Source organism: Centropristis striata, chromosome 23 (genome assembly GCF_030273125.1).
Source record: "Centropristis striata isolate RG_2023a ecotype Rhode Island chromosome 23, C.striata_1.0, whole genome shotgun sequence".
Classification (NCBI taxonomy): Eukaryota; Metazoa; Chordata; class Actinopteri; order Perciformes; family Serranidae; genus Centropristis; species Centropristis striata.
Genome location: NC_081539.1, coordinates 28425049 through 28449470, shown reverse-complemented (window position 1 = coordinate 28449470; position 24422 = coordinate 28425049). Strand labels below are relative to the sequence as shown.

Below are 24422 nucleotides of genomic sequence, written 5' to 3'. Positions count from 1 at the left end.
AGCTTGTAACCCAGTGTCCGATGACTTTTTCTCTGAGGACTCCCTAGACCTCATTGCCACACTACAAAATGTCAGTGAAAAAAGAGGAGATCCTAGTAGCAAAACAGTTCATGACCAGACAGAAGAGAGAAGGTGCCGTGTCAGACAGGGGCAGTATTTACAAGCTTTTTTTTTTTTTTATTGGTGAAATGACGTAACAAACAAGGTGACATGAGAGACAAATACACTACACCATGTGGACCACAAGTAGAGACAGTAGACATACAGCGCAAACAACAACAAAGAAAAACATAAATGATAAACGATTTGCACAGAGGCATCACAGGTGTATGTGTGCGTGTGTGTATGTGCGCGTGTGTATGTGGATGAGGGGCGGATGCAACGACATATATATAAAAACCCCCCTCCAGAAACAGTGCTTTAAGTGATGCAGCGCTCACTCGGGGGAGCAGTATCGGCCAGCAAAGAGAATGCTCTTGGAGGGGTTGTGTCGGATGAAGAAGAGGAAGGGGTGGTCTGCGATGAAGGTAGCTGGACGCATGGCACAAGGCAGCATCGAGTTAGCAGTGGCAGCAGTGGCAGCAGCAGCCTCAGTTCCCTCCTCGTTGACCTCCACGAAAGCCTTGTGGACGACTTTGGACAGTACCAGGTTGTTGGCAGGGGACATGCCTGTCATGGAAGGAAAGGAGATGGAATATTTTAAGTAAGTATAGTGCTAGTTTTCACCTTTTCATGACTGGAATCTTATTATAAATATACTGTGTGTGATGTGATGTCCTACCAGAGAAGTTACATGTTCTCATGTCGAAGGCGTCCACCATGCCCATGCTCATCAGGACATTCTTCAAATCATAACTCTCCTCCATCTTGAACCGAGGTAGCCCCACCTGGACCTCAATATCCCTCATCATGTCAGGACGAGTCCACTCTACAAAGTTCTCATAGGACAGCTCCTTCTCCAGCTGGGGATGTACAAATACAATCAATTATTAACCCATCTGTGTCTTGCAGGGTTTTTTTAATGTTTATATGTAAAAGTTTGTGTGTCCTACCTTCTCCAGACCTGTTGAGCTGTCTTCCATCTTGTTTGGTAAAAAGATGAGCATGCTGAGCTCCTTTCCTTTGTAAGGCATCTCAAGGATCTGTCCAACAGGGTTTCCAACATTATATACATATTGACCAACACACTGTGTACATTATAAATTCATAACCTGTTTTAAGAACTGAATTGCTTCATTACCTGGCAGTTGGCTTCAGGGATGTACGTAAGAGGGAAATTGGTGTTCTGGTACATCATTTTCACAGGCTTGGTGTCATTCTGAAAACAAAATCAGAGAAGTAAGTGAAGGTAAAATCAGAGATTTGTATATCTTCTTCTCTGGCTCTGTAAGGAGGCGGTCACACTTTTTTTTTCTCTCCCCTTCCCCTGTTTTTCCTGCTTCGCTCCTCTTGTCTCATCTTGTCTTCTGTCTTATACTAGGAAGACTCTCTCTACACTGCTCTCCAAACTAAAAATCATGGATTCGATCAACTGGTCTCTCAATGCAATTGACACCATTTTCTTGACGAGAAACCTAGGCTCGGGGGAGCCCACCTGCCCTGCCGGGACGTTTGCAGCTGGCTACACGATGGACATGTGGGAGAGAGAGGTGGCTAGTCGTGTGCCTGGCAGCTCTTTCCGTGGAAGATATCGAAGATCTCTATCTATTCGGAGGCATGATAACAAGTCTTTTGCTGATTGGATTAGGCATTGCTCTGGTTTATCGAGATACACAGAAAACGGTGACAGCTTGGACATGTTGACATCCAACCTCCAGCACGCTGTCCAGTCCGACCCACGTGACTGACTATTTTCCCACCGCTCCCACCCACCCACACGCGTCCCCCCCTCTTCTTCTACCGCGCCTTCTCATTCCACTACTCTTACCTACTCCCCCTACAGGCCCCTGCTGTCACTGCACCCCTCATCCCACACTGCTGCTGCCTTCCCCATCACAACCATTGTATCTGTCAGACCCCTCCGCCCGCAATCTACTCTCAAAGTTGTAAACAAAAATAACCTTTTCTACATAAAACTCAGTGCCCCTGCCCCATCATCCCTCAAACTTGAAAACACCACAGCCAACTTTGCACTACTAAACATCCGCTCACTGACAAGCAAGGGACAGCTCATTCAGGACATCATCAAGGACCATAACCTGGATTTAATCTGTTTAACAGAAACATGGCAACAACCCACTGATTTCACTACTTTGAATGAATCCACTCCTCCAGGTTTTATTTACAGCTGTCGCCCACGTGACTCTGGCAGGGGTGGAGGTCTCGCAATTATCCATCGCGAAAAGTGGAACGTCCAGCCAGTCCCCACCCCTGCCTATCACACATTCGAATCCATCACCCTACAGTTATCCAGCCCCACCCCCACCATCCTTTCCACCATATACCGTCCCCCCAAGCCAAAAAAGGAGTTCCTCGACGATTTTGCTATATTCCTGACTCATCTCTCCACACTCTCTCCGAACATACTACTCCTGGGTGATTTCAATATCCACATGGACAATATCAGCAACACTCTGACAAAGAATTTTACCTCCTGCATAGACAGTTTTGGACTCCAGCAACTCACAAACTTCCCGACACACCTAAAAGGACATACCTTGGACTTAATATGCTGTTCTGGTCTTTCCCCCATCAATTGTAAAGCTACTCCCCTCCCCTTTTCAGATCACATGCTAGTTTCCTTTAAAGTCAACCTTGCACTCTCCAAAATCCATCTCCCACGCACTATTTCATTCCGTAATATTAAACACATTAACCTGGACACTCTCTCTTCTGGAATCAACTCCCTCCCCAATGCAGACAGTTTTTCCACCCCTGATGAGTTGGTCCTCCACTACAACAACAGTCTCCATAATCTCCTGGACTATCTCGCCCCACTCAAAACCAGATCTGTCACCTTCACCTGCTCCTCACCGTGGTTCACGCCCGCTCTCAGACAACTCAAATCCATAGGACGCCGCCTGGAACGCCTCGACAATAAGACTGGTCTAACTGTTCACAAGGAAATCTATCATAACCACATACTCCACTACAAGAACTGCATTACCAAGGCCAAATCCACATACTACGCAGATCTAATCAGTTCCAACTATGGCAATTCAAGAGCCCTCTTTTCACTCGTCCGCAACACCACTCAACCTCCGGACTCACTACCACCACAGATGTACTCTTGCTCCCAGTGCCTCTCATAGTTCATCTCCGTTATTTCCATCTGTGCCCCCCTCCCACACTCTCTCAGCATTTACCCTCCCCCCACTCTCTGTAATTACTGATACCATCAAGAAATCAAAATCATCAACCTGCCGCTTAGACCCCCTTCCAACTACTCTTGTCAAAGCCACCATTCCCTCTCTGGCCCCCCTCATCACACACATAATCCACTCCTCTCTCACTACTGGAATTGTCCCATCACCCCTCAAAACAGCTGTCGTCACCCCAATACTAAAAAAACCTGGTGCAAATCCCAACGACCCCAACAACCTCCGTCCCATCTCCAATCTGCCATTTCTGTCAAAGATTCTGGAAAAAACTGTTGCCACTCAACTCCATTCCCACCTTTCCCGCAATGAAATTTTTGAACAATTCCAGTCTGGCTTCCGACCTCTCCATAGCACTGAAACTGCACTATTCAAAATCATCAACGACCTCCTCCTCGCAGCTGATTCCAGTCTCCTCTCCATCCTCATCCTACTTGATCTGAGTGCGGCCTTCGACACCATCTCACACACCATCCTCCTTGACAGACTCCTCTCCATAGGCATCACGCACATCCCCCTCAACTGGTTCAAATCCTACCTCTCTGGCCGCACACACTTCATCCAACTCAAATCATTCACATCACAACCACTCCCAGTCACCACTGGGGTGCCCCAAGGCTCTGTCCTGGGACCCCTCTTATTCATCATCTACCTACTCCCCCTTGGTTACATTTTCCGGAAACCTGAGTCCACCTTCCCTCCCCCCCTCCTCACTGACTGCCTCCTCGAAATACAGTCCTGGTTTTCATCCAATTTCCTGAAACTGAATAGCAACAAAACAGAAATTCTACTCATTGGCACAAAAAACACCCTATCCAAATCTCCCAGTTTCACAATATCCATAGACAATTCCAACATCCCTCCATCCCCCAAGGTAAAGAGTCTGGGTGTCATCCTTGACAGCACACTCTCATACACCTCACACATCAGTCACATAACCCGCTCAGCCTACCTCCATCTCCGTAACATCAACCGCCTCCGCCCCTCTCTTACACCCCACACAGCTGCCATCCTGGTTCACAGTCTCGTCACCTCCCGTCTTGACTACTGCAACTCTCTCCTGTTTGGACTTCCGCAAAAAACTCTTCACAAACTACAACTGGTACAGAACTCAGCAGCCCGCATCATCACAAGGACCCCATCCAGTCACCACATCACACCAGTCCTCCAGCAGCTCCACTGGCTCCCCATCACACACCGCATCCAGTACAAGACTCACACTCAAACTCCCACATATACAGATATGCATATATGCCCCCCCAACCCACGCCTTCGACGCTTCATACCCCCATCGAGACAAGCGGGTCTGTGACAGCGCCTCAAACAGCTGCAGGACTGGATGGCTGCTTGACTTTGCTGGCCCCCCCTCCCGTGTGGCATGTCATAAGTCTGTTCATGTTGTGAAGTGTATTGTGTATGTGCTTATGTTACAGAGTTTTCATTGTTTTTTCCCTCCTTTCCTTTCCTCATGTTGTGCTGTATTTCTTTTCTTTCATCTCTGTCTTCCTGTCCTGTTCATCTCTGTCATATTGTATGTGTGTTTTATACGTATCGGACGGGTTGATGGCAAATTTCGTTGTACTAGTACTTGTTACTCATGTGCAATGACAATAAAGGCTTCTGAAAATTTTACGAGGTACAAAATAATAGCTGAAAACATGACTTAAAACTATTTTTTGGGTGTGTCTAAAATCATGGCTCTATGACGCACTGGAGCTTCTTATCATAACTCCGCCTCCAACACTGTATAAGTATCTTTACCAACGGCGGTTAATGCTGATACATGTACTGTTAACGTTTGCTGAAGCTAACTTAATAAACCATTATTGTGGAAGGGTGGTCGCAAGACCTCCGTGCTGAAAACAACGGATCTGACCTGAAGTAACCGGAGAAGTTGGATATTAGATATCAGGTTTCAGCGCCTTCAGCGGACACGCCCCTAGCATTTCAGAGCAGAGAACACTGAACATTTTTTCACTATTTTACGACCAACTCAGATCACATGTACATTTTCAGCAGCTAATACTGCTTTTTAGATTTTGATAATGGCACATTTTTAAACAAATCCACCAACCGGGCTGCTATATCTTGCGGGAAAGAGTTACCCAGTGTGGTCGGAACAGTGTCACACAAGAAAAAGCTGTTCTGTGAAAGATGAGATTATTGGTGTCACTACCACCACTAAACATCTCCGAACAGAGATGTGAAGGAAGTCAATGGCTTACTTGGTAGATAATTAATACAGACATTATATGTAGTTTTAATATTTTGTCATTAATCAAATGTATGTATGCTAGGCTACTCAGAGGCTGCTTCTGGGATGTGTGGACGTGGGCCACTAATTGTCTCTACAGCACATTATAAACTGAAATAAGCTACAGTATTGGAACTGAAATGACTTCCTTGATATAAAGGGGTTGCTGCAGGAAAAAGCTGACAGAATATTAAGACTTACTGTTGAGTTTCTTTCTCAATGTTTCTGTCACAAGTTAAACATCACTTAACCCATCAAGCGCCTGGGAAAAAATGCCTGGAAAAATGCCTGGAGTGATTTTCAAATGACCCCCTAAAACCTGAAGTTTTTCTGGAAATTCAACAACTACTAAATAATAGATTTTTCAGCCTCTGTAGCAGATAAAAATGAAATTCAAAAAGTATTTGAGAGCTTATACCCGTGGCTTTCATACGAAGTTGAGTTTATTTGTCCAAACCTTCAATAAAGTTTTTTTTTTAAATCAACAAACTATAATGTAACTAAAATGTTACATTTGACTGAATAAAAATCATATGCATAATACTAATACATGCCCATTAGCAAGATGCAAACATGATATGACCACTGGAAGAACAAGACATAGTTCTCATTAGCCTACTGTAATAAAACAAAATTATTATTATCATAATAATAATAATAATAAATAATAATAATACATTTTATATATTGCACTTTTCAGGGTACTCAACGATGCATAAAGTAATATAAGACATAAACAGTCATGATTTCTTATATCATCATCACAATCAATTAGCCTATTATTATTATTAATATTAATATATTATTAATAATATTATTATTGTTATCTCCAGATGGCCACAAATCTGTCTGTTCTTCGGTGAAAATATGTCGTCTAAAAACATATTCCTCATCCATAAATGCCGGTCGATTGGTTCCGAGGGTTCAAAGTCCGGATCAGCAATTAAATCATCGCCCCTGTTTTAATCAGATTTCTTCCGTCACTTACTGCTGAGCTCCTCCGCTATAGTCGTCTTCCTCCATGATTTAAAGTTCTGGAAAAGTCCAATGTTGCATTGCGACACTCCCGCATGTATTCTGATCATGTTCTGATGCATTTCATTGACAAAGAGACCGAAAATAGGTGGAAAAAAATACAAATACTACAAAATGACATATCCGCTGTCCCGGCCTTAATGGTAGAGTGACGCAACAGCGCTTCCGGTTTTAATGGTAGAAATGCGGTAATGCTTTCCCGGCGTCAATGGGTTAAAGCAGTGCCAGTGTTTTTTTCTCCAACCAGTTCAAAGCTAAATCACTTTTTATGACTCTGGAAAGTCCAATGTCAGAATTTTTTTTTGTCAACGAACACAGCATTATCTGATCTGAGCAGTTACACTTTCTCAGGAATTCCATGTGCACTCAGATGCTTGGAAAAGCCATTGGGAAACGCTTCCTCCAAATCATGACTAATATACAGTACAAAAACATCAAAATTCACCCTCTTTGACCCTGCTTTTAACCATTTTGTAAAAAAGTAGTGTTACCTTTTTGACTCTAAACGGAGCATCACGTGTGGCACTCTCCTGAAACTGCTTGTTCCAGTTGCCTTTGAAGTAGATGGCGTTGACCAGCACCAGCATGGTCGAGCTGTGCACCACACCCTTGGCCAGCACGTCCTTAATTTTACCTGGTAAAAAATTGTCACCCATAAGCATTTGCAGCTGTTTCCCTCGGATACAATTCAGTCAAATAATATTAATTAAAACACATTTTTTCTCCAAAAGTCTTGCATTTCTACATCAATACGGAGTCTTTATGCCTTATTACAACAATAACAGGGTGCACTTAGCCTTTTTAACTGAAATTAACTCTGCTCCCATTCAGACCACCATCGAGACCATTTCAGTTTTTCAGTACAATTGCAATGGATGAACGGGACCTGCTTGTCTATTAACATGCTCAAAAGTGTGTATGTTAGTGTGTGTGTGTGTGTGTGTGTGTGTGATGCACCTTGTGTCTTTTCTTCCACCCAGGTGTTGATGTTGACCCTGGCTGCCTCGCAGTTTCTTATAAAGTCCACAGACTCCAGCTCTGCATTGTAGTGCTTCCTGGTTTTTCCTAAGAAATCCTGAAACCATCAACAAATGGTGATGGTGAACAAAATAATGTCTTTGCTCAACAATTACAGCTTAACTTGCTTGTACACTGCAAAAAAGCTGACTTGTATTTTTTGGCCTAAAACAGTGATTTAATTTGGTAAAACCTGGAAATATAAATTACTGACATTAAGGGCAATAATGTAAGCTAGCACAACAAAGGAAGCCAGTTGTCTGCTCAAACAAGTTTGTAAGTTGTTGTTACTTATATCTTTAAGTTGGGGTTCACAACAAGGGACAATAGTTCTGCTAACTCTTATTTCTTTGTTGTGAAATTCGGTCATTAGCGAAAGCTAGCGGCTAACTGATGCTAGCGGCTAACTGATGCGAGCGGCTAACTGATGCTAGCGGCGCTGCTTGTTACAGCTACAAGAGTAGCCTTTAGCGTATCAATGCTAACTCAAAATTGTGGTCGCAACATTAACTGACATTTCATAGCGGCGTTACAATCGTGCCAGTGTTTGTTGCCTTGAAATTTTGAGTTCACTCAACTTTTCTTTTTTTGCAGTGTACTCTGGCCTGCTGCTCACTCTACGTCTACTAAAACATCCCTTTATCAACCTGTTATTCACTCCATGACTGAATAATATGTTAGTCCAGCAGCTTAACTCCAATATGTATAAGAATCGTTCAGTTTGTGATAAAAGCATGAAATTTGGTACATATATTGCCAAAGGCATACTGACAAGATTTGGATATGGAGGCATCATGAATTTTCAACATGGCGCCCATGGCAGCCATTTTTCAAAATGGCCACCAGAAACAACAGTTTTCTTATGAGTGATGGATATAATGTGACATTGTACACAGAATTTGATTAATTACTTACCATAAGTGCTTGCTAATGTGTTTTTTGGATTAGACATTTTCATTAAAAATTAAAAATGGCCGCCATTGTTTCCAGACTGGTTAGATACACATAAACTCTGTGTCGAATTATACATTTTTCTTGATGCATAATTTGAATTAGCAAATGTAGCCCATGCAGCCCACACGGTCTTTTTCCCACGGCCAACAAAGCTTGACACAGTGTCGCAACCGGTCACTGCATGGAACAGTGGTAGCGCACGTGCTTTCTCAAGTCCTAGCCCTGCTGCAATTTCATGGGCTGCTAAGTATTGGAAACTCTTTCCAGTTCCGAAAGCCAACCAAAGCTCGTCTTCTGGTTGTAGAGTCTGAGCCACTGCCACAGCTAGCACCACAACATCAGTATCAACTGTTTGAATCATGATCTTATGATGGCCATTTCTTGCTGCATGGGCTACATGTAATAACATGCGACTATCGGCTTCCTCATGTGTACAAGGAGCAATCGAAGACCTATCTGGGAGTGGTGGCTTGCTAAGGACTTCTATGTCACTAGTGATAACACGCTGTCTGTCCTCCTGCAGTAACGATGTGAGCAGAGCTTTTGAGAGAAAGGCAAACAATTCTGTCTTATTGCTGTCAACTCTGAGAAAGTTTGGCCAGTTCCTGGGAATGGCTACATCACCTATCACATGTCTCTGAATCCCAGTTCCATGCTTTGCTCTTGTAGCAGCTTTCAGAGAATCAGACAAGTCGCGGTCCCACACCAGATCAAGCCTGGACACACTTTCAAGTTTTCTGGTCAGATATGGAATGAAGATCCCATGGGCATAGTCATTGAAGGTTTTTACTGAACTTGGTTTCAGCATCTGGATGATGGCTGCCCCATCTACAATGGTACAGGTAACCTTTGGACTTTCTGAGTATGCACTGTGAACTTGTTAAAGGCATGGAAGCAGATCACTCTTCTGTCCCAGTCAGAGACCTCCCCCATCATACATATCAGACCGTCATACAAGTGACGGCTGCCATCTTGGGAAATGGCATTGAATATGAAATGATACTTTTCAATTATCCTATAGACATTTACCAAGTACAATATATGGTAAATATGTCTAAAATATCACATTATGTCTGTCACTCATAAGAAAACAGGCGTTGCTGGTGGCCATTTTGAAAAATGGCTGCCAAGGGCGCCATGTTGAAAATTCATGATGCCTCCATATCCAAATCTTTTCGGTATGCCTTTGGCTATATGTGTACCAAATTTCAGGCTTTTATCACAAACTGAACGATTGTTTTGGTTATCTGCTGCACTATGTAAACAAAACCCCATCTAGTGTGGTGAAACACACACACCTCAACAAACTGGAAGGACTGCTCCCCGTACAGCCTGTTGGCCACATTGAGGGCATACGGAGCGTCAGCCTTGTTGAGCTCCTTCAGCAGCTGGGCAAAGCTGACATGGACTTCATCCTGGCAGTCCTTGGTTTTCAGGCACTGTGGACAAGTAGACGAGTGTTACAGAGATGCTCTGACCTTGTGACTGACCAGTCTTCCTTGTATATTGTTGACTTTGATGTTCTATGCTACATATTTGCATATATCATGTTGAATGATGGTGGGGAACTAGAGTATGCATTTGCTCACCTGCAATATTTACTACAATTCACACTTGAATTTTACATATTTGTAAATCAATCGGTCATAAAAATCCCTCTAAATGAGTATTTACAGGGCTGGTCCAATACTGTTAACATGATTTATGCTCAGTAGTGTTCCTTATGCAATCAAATCCAAAGATTTACATTTTTGTCCAAGTATATATTTTTAGTGTAACACACCCTTAGTTTGGTAAAATTACTGTTTTTGCCAATGGAGTCTAATGGCCTTGAAGAGATCATAGATAATGGCTCCAGTTCCCCTCGCATTAACTTAAACAGGGTTATCTGATAGCAAGTTATAGTGGTAAAAATATTCTATATATAATCCAACAGTTAAATTGATATTGATGCCATATGTAGAATAGTTTCACCCCTTTACCTTTCCATCAGACAGCCCAATTTGACATGAAACTGGAATCAGCATAGAAGCCAGAATAATAAAGGTAGATTGGTACATATCTACAGGTAAGCAATGCAGAATTTTGAATTTCCCACCACTTAATGGGTAAGGTTGTATATTAAGTTAGTTTGTCTATACTGTTGGCTTTGTTACCACCTTCAGCAGATATGCTGGAATTCTGGACTGGACCTTCTGCTGCATTTGCATCATCTGTGCTTCTGCAGGCTGTGGCTTCTCTGCCTCAGTGAAGCAGAGGACCTACAGTCGGGATGCAATTGATAGTATTCACTGTACAGCTAGATGTATTTCTGGTCATGTACAGGAAGTTATAATATCATCCTAATGGTGTTAAAAAAACAAGAATAGCTGATCAGAGAGAAGTGATTAAAGTCATATTTTATGTTCAGTAAAACCTTGAATGTATTTAAAAAGTACTCTCCAGCACAAAGGATTAGGGAGGTGGTCATTAGGGATGCAAAGGGGTGGAAAATTGCCAGGAAAATTTTCTGAAAAATTCCAGAAACCTTCCATGGAAGTTAAGTTGGTGTTAGGGGTAGCGGGGAGAGGCTCGAGCGCACAACACAGGAGGCAGGATTTAGTAGAGTTCAGGGTTTTATTAGTAGGGTGATGTGGGGGGAAAAGGCTGGGTGAGCTGGAGGGGAGCTGGAGGTGAGCTGGAGGGGAACCGGAGGTGAGCTGGAGGTGAAGAGCAGGTGAGGTGACTGGGCTGGTTGACGGGCAGGCAAGCCGGATCACTGCTGGAGAGGGGAGATCTGTGGGAAGAGAGGTTGAATATGAGTTGGAGCAAGGCAAGGAGGCAAAAAGGGTCAAAAAGCCAAAAGGCAAAAAGGCAACAGCAACAAAACACTTCTCTTCTCTTCTAGGTACTTGCCAGGTAACAATCAGGGAAGATCTGGCGATGACTGGCAGGAGAGCTGGAGTCTTGTAGGCAGAGGGGTTGATTGGAGAGTGGCAGCAGGTGTGCAGTGATCCGGCTCATTCACCTCGTCAACTAACCTGTTGCAGCTGTGTCTGAGGAGTGCCCGCTGGGAGCGAGCTGAGGTGCTGGGAGTGGCTGAGGCCGGAACAGAGGGGTGTGAAGGAGCAGAGGAGGAGGGTGTGGGTGGAGCCGTAACAGTTGGGGCATTTTTGGAAATATTTCAAATCGGAAACTTTCCATGGGAATTATGGAAATTTATGGGAATGAACTGGAAAGAAGGGGTAATTTAAACAAACTGAATCCTATCCAAACATAAATATAAACATTTTGTTTTGTCATAAGCAGACATCCATGCAAATTAATGCAATTAAAAAGATTTATTGTTCTTTTAGTCAAGATTATGCTAAAATATATTTTCCCCAAATATATTTAATTTCCCTGCTAAGGGCCAACCATTAATTTAGTAAATTCCTGGTTTATTTCCATTTATTCCTGGTAATTCCCATAAATTCTTGTTAATTCCCATTCCTGGAATTTTGACAACCCTAATGCTCATTGAAGTTGCATTTTATATTAAAAAACACATTTTGCACAGCCCAAAGACCGTCGTCAAACTATTCACCTGTGAACGTATAACTTTCCTACATATATTAGCTGAATTATATTGACTGGAAAATTGGTGAAAGGAATTGCACTGGCATTTTCAGTCAAACCTCTCACTCGATCATATTTTCTCTTTGTAAGTGAAGAGACCTTACAAATCTAGACCACACCCAAAAATCTTGCCAGGGTGAACTCACTGCACCCTGAAACTTGCAGTTAAATACCTCTTTCCAGCTTTCCTGAGATAATCAGTGTGAAACCAATACCCACATTATATAAAAAATAGTGTTGACTAGTGACTTTGAAATACATTTAAATGAAGACATCTGGATCATGACTGGTATAGGAGGAAAGGGTATAGTTCAGACAGAGCTGCGTTAGTTGGTTTAAGACCTAATTTACATAACTGTAACAAGTTTCATTAGCTGGGACTAAATGGGACCGGATCATGACAGTATCGGTTGGAGAGAAGATGAACAGCAAGTTCTCGCAAATTCAGGTGATGTCATCGCTGTGTTTCTTGGACTGCAGTATTTGTAGAGCAAATGTTGGCCAGCTTGCTAATGACCAAGTTATAAAAAGACAGTTTACACAACTGGACTTTGTGGTTACTGGCTGGTGGAAAAAATGCCCTCTGAATCACCATACCTGGGAATCCCTGAATGACCCTATCTGTGAGTCTGACTGATATGTGCCGGGTCCAGACTCTGATATCAATATCAAGATTGCTCTGTACCAGCAACAGTCAGGGCCCCATGGAGTTCAGTCAACTTTCTCAATCCCTGTGATAATAGGTAACAGAAAAGGGATCAAACTGGTGAGAAATAAAAAGAGTTCAATTAACTCTGCCAATCTACTGAGCATAGCATGTCATCCTCCAAACTCACCAGCGTCTCCTGTTAAGGATTTACATTTAGCTCTTTTAAATATCAGATCTCTGGTTGGCAAATCTTTCTTAATCAATGATTTTATTCACAAGCACAACCTTGATTTTATGTTTTTAACTGAAACTTGGTTAAGTCAGGATAATAGTGCAGCAGTTCTTATTGAGTCAACCCCCCCAAATTTTAGTTTCTTCAGTGAAGCAAGAATACATAAGAGAGGAGGTGGAGTTGCCACCCTGTTCAAGGACAGCTTCCAATGCAAGAACATGTCTTATGGTCAGTTTGACTCCTTTGAATATGTTGCCATTCAGTTAAAATCACCCTATAGAGCAATCTATTTGACCATCTACAGACCCCCCAAATATGATGCAAGGTTTTTTGATGACTTTGCCAAACTACTGTCTGTTGTGTGCATAGATTTTGACTGTGAAGACTCCTGAAGATGGGTGTGCTAAAGAACTTTTAAATATTCTGGATAACTTTGGGCTTTCTCAGCATGTCACAGATCCAACACATAACAGAGGACACATATTAGATCTAATTATTACCAAAGGTCTTAATATCTCTGAGGTTGTGGTGAACGATGTTGCTCTTTCTGATCACTACTGTGTTTTGTTTAAAATGACCACCCTTGCCAATCCTACAAAAGGTGAAGCAGAGGTAATCAGGAAGCGCTATATAAATGAAAACACTTGTGCATTATTCACCCAGGATTTTACACCATCACCAACCCTGCCCTCAGCTCTAGTTGATGACCTTGTTAACAGTTTTAGTTCCAATGTTATGACTGTTGTCGACTCTATTGCCCCAATTAAGACCAAAGTTCTGTCGGGGAGGAAAAAGTCACCCTGGAGAAACGCCAAACTGGTTAAAGTGCAGAAAAAAGTATGTAGACAAGCAGAACGCAGGTGGCGAAAGAACAAACTCCAAGTATATTACGATATTTATAAAGAGGGTCTTCGCAACTATAATCAGGAACTGAAGAATGCAAGGCAGTCATATTTTTCAGAGATTATCAATAGAAACAGTAATAATGCCTGCACACTTTTTTCTGTAGTAGACAGACTGACAAATCCCACAGCATCAGTCCCTCCTGAGCTGCTGTCTAACAAGTCATGCAATGACTTTGCAGCCTTCTTCACAAACAAAATATTACAGATAAGACAAGCAGTGTGCAGCTCCAGCTCAGGAATGATAACACTGGTGCCTTCCCATCCTCTAGTCAAGCTAGGACATTTTAGCCTCCTAGATTACACAACACTCACGGAAACGGTTTCAAAATTAAAGCCCAAAACCTGCTGCCTTGATATTCTGCCTTCAAACTTTTTTAAAACTGTTTTCAACTGCATAGCTCCGGATGTACTGCAGATAATAAATTCTTCTCTCCAAGCAGGACAGTTTCCACAGACTTTGAAAACTGCAGTAAAAAAACCTCCTCAAGGGTCCATTCTCGGGCCGCTTCTATTCAACATCTATATGCTACCGCTAGCTCAGATTATGGAACATCACAACATCTCCTACCATACTTATGCCGATGACACACAACTCTACATTTCAGTGTCCTCACACGACTACAGTCCCTTACTCTCATTGAGTAACTGTATTCATCAAATCAATGAGTGGATGTGCCAGAACTTTCTCCAGCTAAATGCAGAGAAGACAGAGGTGATCATTTTCAGCCCTAAAAATGAAAGATCTAAGATCAGCGCTCACCCTGGCTCTATGTCGTTGACAGCTACAAATCAAGCCAGAAATCTTGGTGTAATCATTGACTCAGACCTGAACTTCAACAGCCATCTAAAGCTTATCACTAAATCTGCCTATTACCACCTGAAAAACATAGCTAGAATTAAGGGTCTTCTGTCCAAACAAGACATGGAAAAACTTATCCATGCATTTATTTTTAGTAGGTTGGATTACTGCAATGGCATTTTCACAGGTCTTAACAAAAAATCAATCAGGCAGCTGCAGCTGATCCAGAACGCTGCCGCCAGAGTCCTCACAAACACCAGGAAACTGGACCATATTACACTGCTCCTTAAATCACTACACTGGCTTCCTGTGAGTCAAAGGATAGATTTTAAAATCTTACTGCTGGTCTACAAAGCTCTGAATGGTCTCGGACCAAATTACATGCTTGATCTGCTCCCTCTCTATGAAGCATCCAGACCCCTTAGGTCATCTGGAACTGGCTTGTTGCGTGTCCCAAAAACAAGAACTAAGCGGGGTGAGGCAGCTTTCAGTTATTCTGCTCCTCACCTGTGGAACGAACTACCTGTAGATCTGAGGTCTGCCCAAACGCTCAGCTCCTTTAAATCAGGACTGAAAACACTATTGTTTACTGAAGCGTACTCTTAACTTTAACACTTATCTGCTCTACTCTACTGCCCTTACTTTTTAACTACACAATGTTTGACTTGTGCTTTTTATTATTTTATCTCTTTTTTTATCCTGCTGTATCTTCCCTGTTTTAATTGACTGTTTTTACTGTTTTCAATTGTGTCTTGCTGTTTTAATGTGTATGTAAAGCACTTTGAATTACCTTGTGTTGAATTGTGCTATACAAATAAACTTGCCTTGCCTTGCCTTACAGTACATTGTACATGGGGATATAGCAAAAGTAGAAGCTGACATTACAATTATTATATTAGTCATTCTTTAATTGGGAATAACGAGTTTATTATAGAGGAATATGCTTCCAGCTGGCATTGATACAGAGATTTAACTTTGAAGACTACTAAAACCCAGGCAGCCAGAGAGGTGGACGGATCTGCTACATCATAATGGGAACTGATAAGGCGTACCAATGACTTTACCTATATCTTTATTGCCCTTACACTTCCTTATTATGTTTCACGTTGCTGTAGTAACACAACACAGAGCCCCCCCACAGAACAGATCTTTGTCATTTGTGCTGACAATTAAAGACAAAAGTGGCCTTCCACACCTGAATTACTTTACTCCCACTGTCTTCAGTGTTCAGTGCATTGTACAGTGAGAAACCTGCAATCAACACCATTGATTATAAGCTTTACAAAATCACGCTGAACCAACCTGAAACGCCAGAAATGTTAATGTGTCACTTTTCCAAAGACAGCTGGTGTGTCTGTGTCTGTGTGTACTGTACCTCTGACATCTGTGTGTGTGTGTTGCCGCCGGCCCCCAGCATCACCATAGCGAGGGCTGAGGAGATGCTGAAAGGGGAGTAGAAGACATTTGCAGTGTTGTCGTTATCTCCCAGCTTTTTGAGCAAAGCCAGAGAGAAGGTGGTGTTGGCCTTGGACAGCGGCGTGATGGTTGGTGATGCCATTGTGTCTAAAAAGAGAAAGGGCAGATTTAAAATAAAAACTTAAAGTAATGCTATTACCTCTTTATCTGAAGTATCTCACTCTCTAATTGGGCCAAACCTCATTGAATCATTTGTTAATGTACAATTACATTAATAGTCTCTGAATACAACAAAACTGACGATATATAATTCTAAAAACATTGCTTAATTACACTAAGCTTTACCTGTCATAACAGCATTGCTGGTGGTGTGTATTAAGGAAAATATTATAGGCTATATATATTTTTGACCAAATACCTTAATGCTGATATTGCAAAGCTATTAATAAAATAGTTACCCAATGACATTTCTGATAAACAATCATACATAATTAATGTGGATATAATAACTAAGTACATAAAGGCAAATCGTAGAAAAGCTACAACAGTCTGGTATGTTCAGAAAATTGCATCATTTTCCTGCAATGCAACATTTTAAGCCAGGAAGAGACAACACATATGCCCTATTACAATATAATGTCAGATTTGTCAATGTAATATGTTTGAAACATGTAACAAATTAATTTCCAGGTTTGCTGATGTAGGCGAAATGTGCACTTTTTGTGGAGGTGCCAGAGACAACTTTACATTTATTTTATGTTTGCCCATTGTCATCTATATTTTGGAGGGATATGGAAAAATTAATTCTCGATATGACTGGACAGCCCATCATTTTTTAACCTAAAGATATTATCTTAAAATTTGAATTTAATAACAAAACAGTATGCTTTGTAACAAATCTTATGCTTCTGATGGGTAAGTTTCACATCCAGATGAAGTTTTCCAAATCCCTCCCTAACTTTTTACAATAGAATTGAAATGTTATATAGACTCCAGAATAATATAAAAGTAAGCACCTTATACCCTATGTGACTTATTGTGTTATTTTTATATTTTATTCTACAGATACTGTAACTGACATTTTTCTTTGTATGTCTTGTTTATATCCTGAATGCCTATATTTCTCTCATTGTTAATAAAGATCTGAGGAAAAAAAAGTAGCATTACACTAACACATATATTAACATTAAGATATACAATGCTCTACAGTATGACAGGTACACACTGGACTTTTCACCTGTAACACAAAGTGTGTCCCGTTGAACCTGTCAGGTAAGTGATTAAAGAATCAGTGAGCTCAGAGTCTGCATCAACTTTCTGCTGTTACAACAAGTGTCTACAAGCTAAATGACCAATTCCCTGCGTCGCAAATTGAATGAAACTCGTTCTCTACTTACTGACAGAGACTTTTCTGGTAGTCCTCAGTGTTCAGGAGTCTTTTCGTCACAGGAAGATGTTTGTTTGAAGCAACAGCTTTATTATTTACAAGCTGACACGCCCCGAAAATTTTCCAGTCATCTGTCAAATGAGCTTCTGTATTATCATCCCGCATTGTTATGTACGGAAGCCGAAAGGATCGGTATATCGAACTCGCTTTTTTCTGGCGTTCAGACCACAGACTGTATAAATAACGGACGTAGTCACCGTGACGTCACCCATTGGTCTGTGGACTGTCCGTTTGAAGTTCACCGCATCGACCAATAGAATGTGTCTGCAGACCCGGAGCCTGCAAATCTAGACCTGCAGATTTAGACCTGTAGTTCTGGACCTCTTGTATCTCACGATAGCGCCCCCTACTGGACGGCTGTAGAACTGCAACTGCACTGAACTGCATCTCACCCAAGCATCACTTTTTGAAATAAGTTACCATTTTTAAATTTTAAGACACCCAAATAAAAATACTAACATTTAATTATTGACGAAGCATAAAGCTTATATGTGTGTGTATACACACACACACACACACACACACACTATTGATCAGCTGTCACTGATGCTGTGTTTTCACTCGCAGTACTTAATCTCTATTAATCTTTTTGTACTTGAAAACTGATTCTGATTCTAGAATAAAGTGGTTTTGAAGAATTATCACAATTTTAAGCTTCGTTTTGGTTATTTTTTCTACCGGATGGTAAAACTTCAACAATAATGTACAATTGCTTTCGATGACAAATAATGATTTTTTTTCCGATTTCGTCATGATTTCTCTTATCTGCAAAGCATCAAAGTTGTTGTTATTGATATCTGCTGATGTGTTCTGATTTACAGTTTCATGACCTGCCAGACAACTATTCTGTCCGTGGTATAACATTTAATTTGTTGAAGTTGTTGATGCAACTGTTGAGCGTTGCAGCTTCATCTGCGTTGAACTTGGGAATTCATTAACGGAGGCAATAATGCTCTTTAGCCCCTTTTGGCATATTTATTGAGAGCACCCTTCTTCAGTCATGAAGGCAGAACTATACAGTGAACTCTGAACCCCCTCTGGGCATAGTCCACAGACCTGCGCCCCCTTGTAGCACCTCAACAAAACAGCACCACTTAAAACACATTACTGAGTACACACAATTAAAGAATGTCTTTTAACAATTACTTGTCCTCATCCTTTCCGTCTCAGGGACATAGCTGGACAACTGTTGTCTCTACATGTACATTGCACACACCTATATCTCCTGTATTTCCTTCTCTCTTTTTTTCTCATTATTATTATTATTATTACTATTATTATTATTATTATTTTACCCACCACGACAACACTTAGAGGCTATATTTTTGATCACTGCATCACCGTCAGCACATTGTAAATACATCTGTCAAAAGTACTTCACATCAATGAGACAGCACCCTCTGGTGGCTATATAGTGTAGTTTCATTAACAGCATTCATTTGGGTTTGTCCTTGTTTTATCTCAGGTTTTCTAAGCATTTCAGAGAGTTATAACTACTAAATTATTTTGTATTGGCTTTATGCCTTAAAAACCACTCTTTCAAAGTCAATCAAATAAGTGTGGCTGAGAACAACCAAATTTTCTTTGAACTCTTAAAAGGTGGAAAACCAGCCAAGGGAGTAATTTCTGTGTTTTACTACAAGGCCACCGCCTCAACTGGAGAGGAAAAACCTTCTCTACACTGCCAGTAATCACATTTCTATGGGTAAAACAAACCTTTATGTCTGTATTTATCTTGGTTTAAAGGTATTTGTCATTCAAATAAACACACAGCAAAGAAGTGTGTGAGTTTAGAGTGTTTTTATTGATAATTAAGGCACAACTGTACATCAGCAACACAGAGCTGATATGTTAACAGTCAGTAAGAGTGAAGACTGGTTGATGGCTTGTCAGTGCAGGGGAGTAATGTGGTTATCCTCTTATCCTGGTTAAGTGGATATGTTGTAGACTTCCATTAAAATAACAAATTCATGCATAGATGAATTAATATTAAAAAATACTATCGCTGTAACAAAGCTTTCACATAATTAAAAAATATGTTACTAATATCACCAAGCATTTTTAAGTTACTGAACAGGAAGATGAGCTTATCGACAAAATGTGTTTACATGTGCCTCCTCACAAAGTATTCAAGTATTGCAATTAACATGCGACTGTAAATCAATACACTCTGCTGATCATAGATGATGTCATCACACCTGGTCAGAAGTACGTCCGCGTCCTCTGCACCGCTCGTCAAACACAGAAGCATGTGAGTGATGAACAAACAACCTGGTTCCACTCAAAGTCAGGTTATTAAACAACATGAGACTCAGATTAACAATCAGACACATTTCAAACCTCTTTGGCAGTCAGACTTTCACATGGTGACTCCACACACTAGTTTGATCTGTCTCTATGCAAAAATTGCATATCAAGTATGTAGACCACAAACAAAATGTGGCTCCTAAATCAAAAAAGAAATAAGCAATGAGAAAAGAAAGGAAGGATTTGTTACCTGTGGCCCCCAGCGAGGTCCTCTGGTTACCCAGCATATCTCAGTGTGACAGACAGTGCAGCGCAGCCAATCACATCCATCCCTCTTCTGCACAATGATGCCACACAGGGGACAGTGCATTGCCTCCCCTGACTGCACAAGAGTCTGTTTGTGGGACAGAAAATTAGTTCATGTTTGATCTATAAGCACATGGAACTCAAATACAGCCAATACAACATGTAACAGCAGCTTTAAATGCAGCCTAATAGACAGCTTAAAAGATGTCTCTTTTTCCTCCAAACTGCAAACATTACTGTATTACAGCTCGCCTTGAGTAGATGTGTCGTCCTCCTGGCAGCAGAGTCATTTATAAATATATAAATATAAATATAAAAGTTTAGGTTGCCTCTGGATTTTCTATCTTTGGTAATATGGATACCAAGGTAAGTAACAGTATTTCTTACAGGAACGTTAAAATTGAATTCAGAGAACAGCTGTTTACTGGTAAAAGTTCACACTTGTTAAGATTGAGGGAGAGCCCAAAGGCTCACCAGTGGTTAACACGTCCAGGTCGCACGTGACGTCATTCACCTAAAACAGCGGCGTCAGGCAGCAGGCGCACTTGACAACAGGCAGCTTGACAACAGCAAGCTGTTCAGCTGAAGGGTAACAAGATATCATGTCACAAAAAAAGATTTCCATGTTTTCCCCCCAAAGGTGGTCAGCAATCAAAGAGGTAATGGGAATAGAAATATAATAAAAATAATAAAAAATAGAAATTATGTAAAAATGTATAATTTCGAATAGTGTTGCAGCTGGAACTACTAGAGCAGGGGTGTCAAACTCAAATACACAATGGGCCAAAATTTAAAACTTGAATAAAATCACGGGCCAACATTGAACAAATAAACCTTTTAATATATACCAAACATGTTTTGCTTTAACATTAAATATGGAACCAGCAACGCCTATAAACATACAATATATAACTAAATAGTGCAGACATGCAAAATCAAATTTCATATAAAAAACACATCAATGTCATTAATTTATTAAATAAAAATTAAATAAAAATCGTATGCCTCTTTTCTATTTGCATCCTTCTGATTTAAATATCAAAATAAAGTTTTTCAACAGGTTAATACATTTAAAAATAAAATAACAATAATAAATCTAGTATTAGCGGTAAATGCGCCGTATAATACCGGCGGGTCAGCTTTTATAGTACAATAATAATATAATAATTTGATATTGGCTCGCGGGCCAAATAAAATTACACTGCGAGTTTGACACCCCTGTACTAGAGGGAAGTAGCTAACGTCAGCTAACTAGCTAGCAGCTAGTTGATATTACATGGGGAAAAACAATCTTTTATTATTAGCATCTGTCTGTAAATGCAATTGTAGTGTGTGAGAATTGTGTACCTAAAAATAATTAAGCTGGGCTTCTTCTAGACTCGAGAAGAAGCCTAAGCTTAATTATTTTTAGGTACACAATCTATGAATCTAGAGGGGAAAGTAGCTAAAGTTAAAGTTAGGCTATAACGCCGAACCATCTTGTTTATGTTCTTTTTCATGCATGATAGCAGCTAGCTAGCAGACAGGGATGTGTTGTTACCTAGCTAGCTAATGTCAGTACATGGGTGCAAACTAAATTCGAAATGGGTCATTCAATTGATGATCTGTGGTTATGGGATTGCATCGTTTTCACCTTTTTCACCGGTGATATGACAGGTGATATTGCAGTGCAAAGTGCAAACCTGTGTGAATTGTGTGTTCTTAAAATAATTTAACACACTTTTTCTCAGATGATGATAATCAAGATGGTGCTGCTTCTGCTGGTACTGCTGCTGCCATCAGACAGACAAACACAAGGGATGTTGGAAGAGGTGGTTAGCTTGTTTCTTAAAATCACTGTGTGATTATTCAAGGTGTCTCTCCACCACTAGGTGGTAGCATTAGGGCAGGTTAACATGTTGTTCCCCAAAGCTGGTTGGGTTTAAATGAAGCTGGACAGATGGGCAAAATAGAGGAAAAGTTGGGCAATTATGCAGGAAAATAAAATATTTCAGATATGTCTTTTTTATGCTACACTAGAGTGATGTAACTGGTCCAGTGTTTGGGCATGTGAAAATCCCATAAGTTAGTGGCAACTTTGCCCATAATTATTTGTATTAATTGCAATGGGATACCAATATTGACATACATTCATAAATAAGCTTTAAAATATTATGTTTACATTTAATTTTCAGGTATGATAGCAGATAGGGATGTGTTCAGGGATCCTGCAGCAGACCAAAGGGAAGACAATGAAAGAGCAGGTACACGTAGGCTATGTGGTGAATATCTCTATACAGTATTGAACATTTAAAAATAATAATAATAATAATAATAATAATACATTTTTAGAATTTCATTCTAGAAAGTCATTTTTCAGTAGCCCAGTTAGGTTTTACATTTGTAAAAGCAATAATTATCAGTATCAGCTTTACTATACAATTTAATTTAATTCACAGTAGGCTATGGCTTAACATTATTTTGTACGTTTTTAGAAATGAGAACAGATTCAGCAGACAGAGGTGCTACCAGTGATGCTGCAGAGTGAGGACAATGCTTGTGCAGGTACCTGTAGTAGTGTAGGCTATGTAAAGAATATTCCATCAATAGCTCATTGGCCTTGGAACTAAAATGTGAGTGAGGCCATAGCTTTATTTTCTCTCTTTCCCCTCCTTTTTGCAATGCAGATGACTCAAGGTCAGGGAGGACAGGGAGCCTGTTAGGCAAGAATGATTTAGGGTCACGAGAAACGGGCCCAAAGCAACCCAGACTGGACCAGTACCCCTCGACCAGTTTTGGGAAGTAGCAACGATCTTTCCATAAGCAATGGTTTGATTCGTTTGGCTGGCTAGAGTATTCTCTAAGCCAAAATTCTTTGTACTTCTACTTGTGTAGGCCCCTGAGAGAAAGAAGGGGAGTTAGAAGGAGAGCTAGAGGAGGAGCTGGAAGAAGAGCTAGAGAGAGTTGTGGGGGGAGCCTGAGTGGAGGAGCCAGGTGGGGAACGCTGTTGGTCCACCTGAAGATAAAAACAAATACAAGTTTCAGACCACTGCTCAACAAAATGACTTCACATCACATATTGAGTTAAACTCTTTTCACTAATTTTAATTTAATTAAAATGATATGTCATGCATTAAATACTTAAGCAAAAGTATACAGGTGTTTGCAGTTAAAAGCCCATGAGCACACAGTCAGCACTGATAAGGATTAATTTACAGAATATAGTTAATCTAACATTTCTTACTGTTGATGCCAAACGCCTCCTCAGGATGATCTTTGTTGGATGAGCTGATGGCACCAAGGTCCATTCCACTGAGGTATGGTCATGGTGATTTTTTCAATTTTTATAGTGAAATAATAATTTCTTGAATTGCACAGAGTGGGATATGTCAAATTTTGGTCAAACGTATGTTTTGAAAGCATTGTACATTTTTGGATGGCAGCAAACAAAATAAAAGAATCACACCTGTTGTCCTCGGGAGTCCCCATGACATTGGACTGGTTTTAGGACATGTAGAAAAAAATTCCATGAACAACTTTTTTTCACCTTAAAAGGCAACTCAAGACCAACACATTGATATATAATTTTCATATTTTTTTTACTTTATTATTAGTCAATTTAGGTCAAATATACAAAATAAAGGCCTAATTTTCAAGTTTGACCATGTGTGCATCATGCTTGTGTGCGTTTCAGAGAAATGCCTGTGTGTGTGTGTGTGTGTGTGTGTGTGTGTGTGCGTGTGTGTGACTGGTTCAGAGACATGCCCGTGGACCTGTGGGTGTGCTTGTTTGAGTTCATTATGCCATAAATTATGCTCCATTTTTTTGTGTCCACAAGGTGGAATTAATTAATCTTTAAAGGATGCAGAAGGGCACATACTCTGAAAATTTCAAGCAATTCTATGAAAGTTAACCTATATTAATGGTATGATGCAAATGAGTTTGGGTCAAAAAGGACCCCAGGACCACAGGAGGGTTAAAATGTATATAAAATATGTTTTTTGCTCCAAAGGAAGTAAAGAGAAACCTGTAGGCATAGGACAATAAAAGTAGTTCCTGTAAAATACTCATTCTTCCTCACATAGAATTGTATTACACTACTGTTAGTTCAGTTTAAACATTAATAGACTTCCCATAGATTAGTGGTGTAGTATTAACACTTCCCCAGTGACTGATCAAACTGAAGCATATTCATCTTATCGCACGTGGCTGATCTGACAAAATGTCAATAAATGTTGTTGGGGTTTTTTAAAAAATCTGACAAACGA

At 40.6% G+C, this 24422-nt stretch overlaps 1 protein-coding gene across 1 annotated transcript; it reads right to left on the bottom strand.

Moving 5' to 3' along the window:
* Positions 1-436: 436 nt before the first annotated feature.
* Positions 437-17685, bottom strand: LOC131961700 (leukocyte elastase inhibitor-like). The gene is made up of 9 exons (XM_059326542.1): positions 17573-17685; positions 16135-16322; positions 9876-10016; positions 7564-7681; positions 7098-7240; positions 1241-1318; positions 1053-1142; positions 782-962; positions 437-669 (listed from the first exon to the last, which is right to left on the bottom strand). The coding sequence occupies exons 2-9, from the start codon at positions 16315-16317 to the stop codon at positions 437-439; spliced, it is 1167 nt and encodes a 388-aa protein (XP_059182525.1). The 5' UTR covers positions 16318-16322; positions 17573-17685.
* Between the last annotated feature and the right edge of the window lie 6737 nt (positions 17686-24422).

Excerpts from the sequence above, each read along its gene's own strand:
- LOC131961700 (XM_059326542.1), bottom strand. The coding sequence starts at position 16,317 with ATGGCATCACCAACCATCACGCCGCTGTCCAAGGCCAACACCACCTTC. Across the intron at positions 7,682-9,875 it reads AGTCCTTCCAGTTTGTTGAG|GATTTCTTAGGAAAAACCAG; the intron begins GTGTGTGTGTTT and ends TGATGGTTTCAG. Across the intron at positions 7,241-7,563 it reads GGTGGAAGAAAAGACACAAG|GTAAAATTAAGGACGTGCTG; the intron begins GTGCATCACACA and ends ATTTTTTACCAG.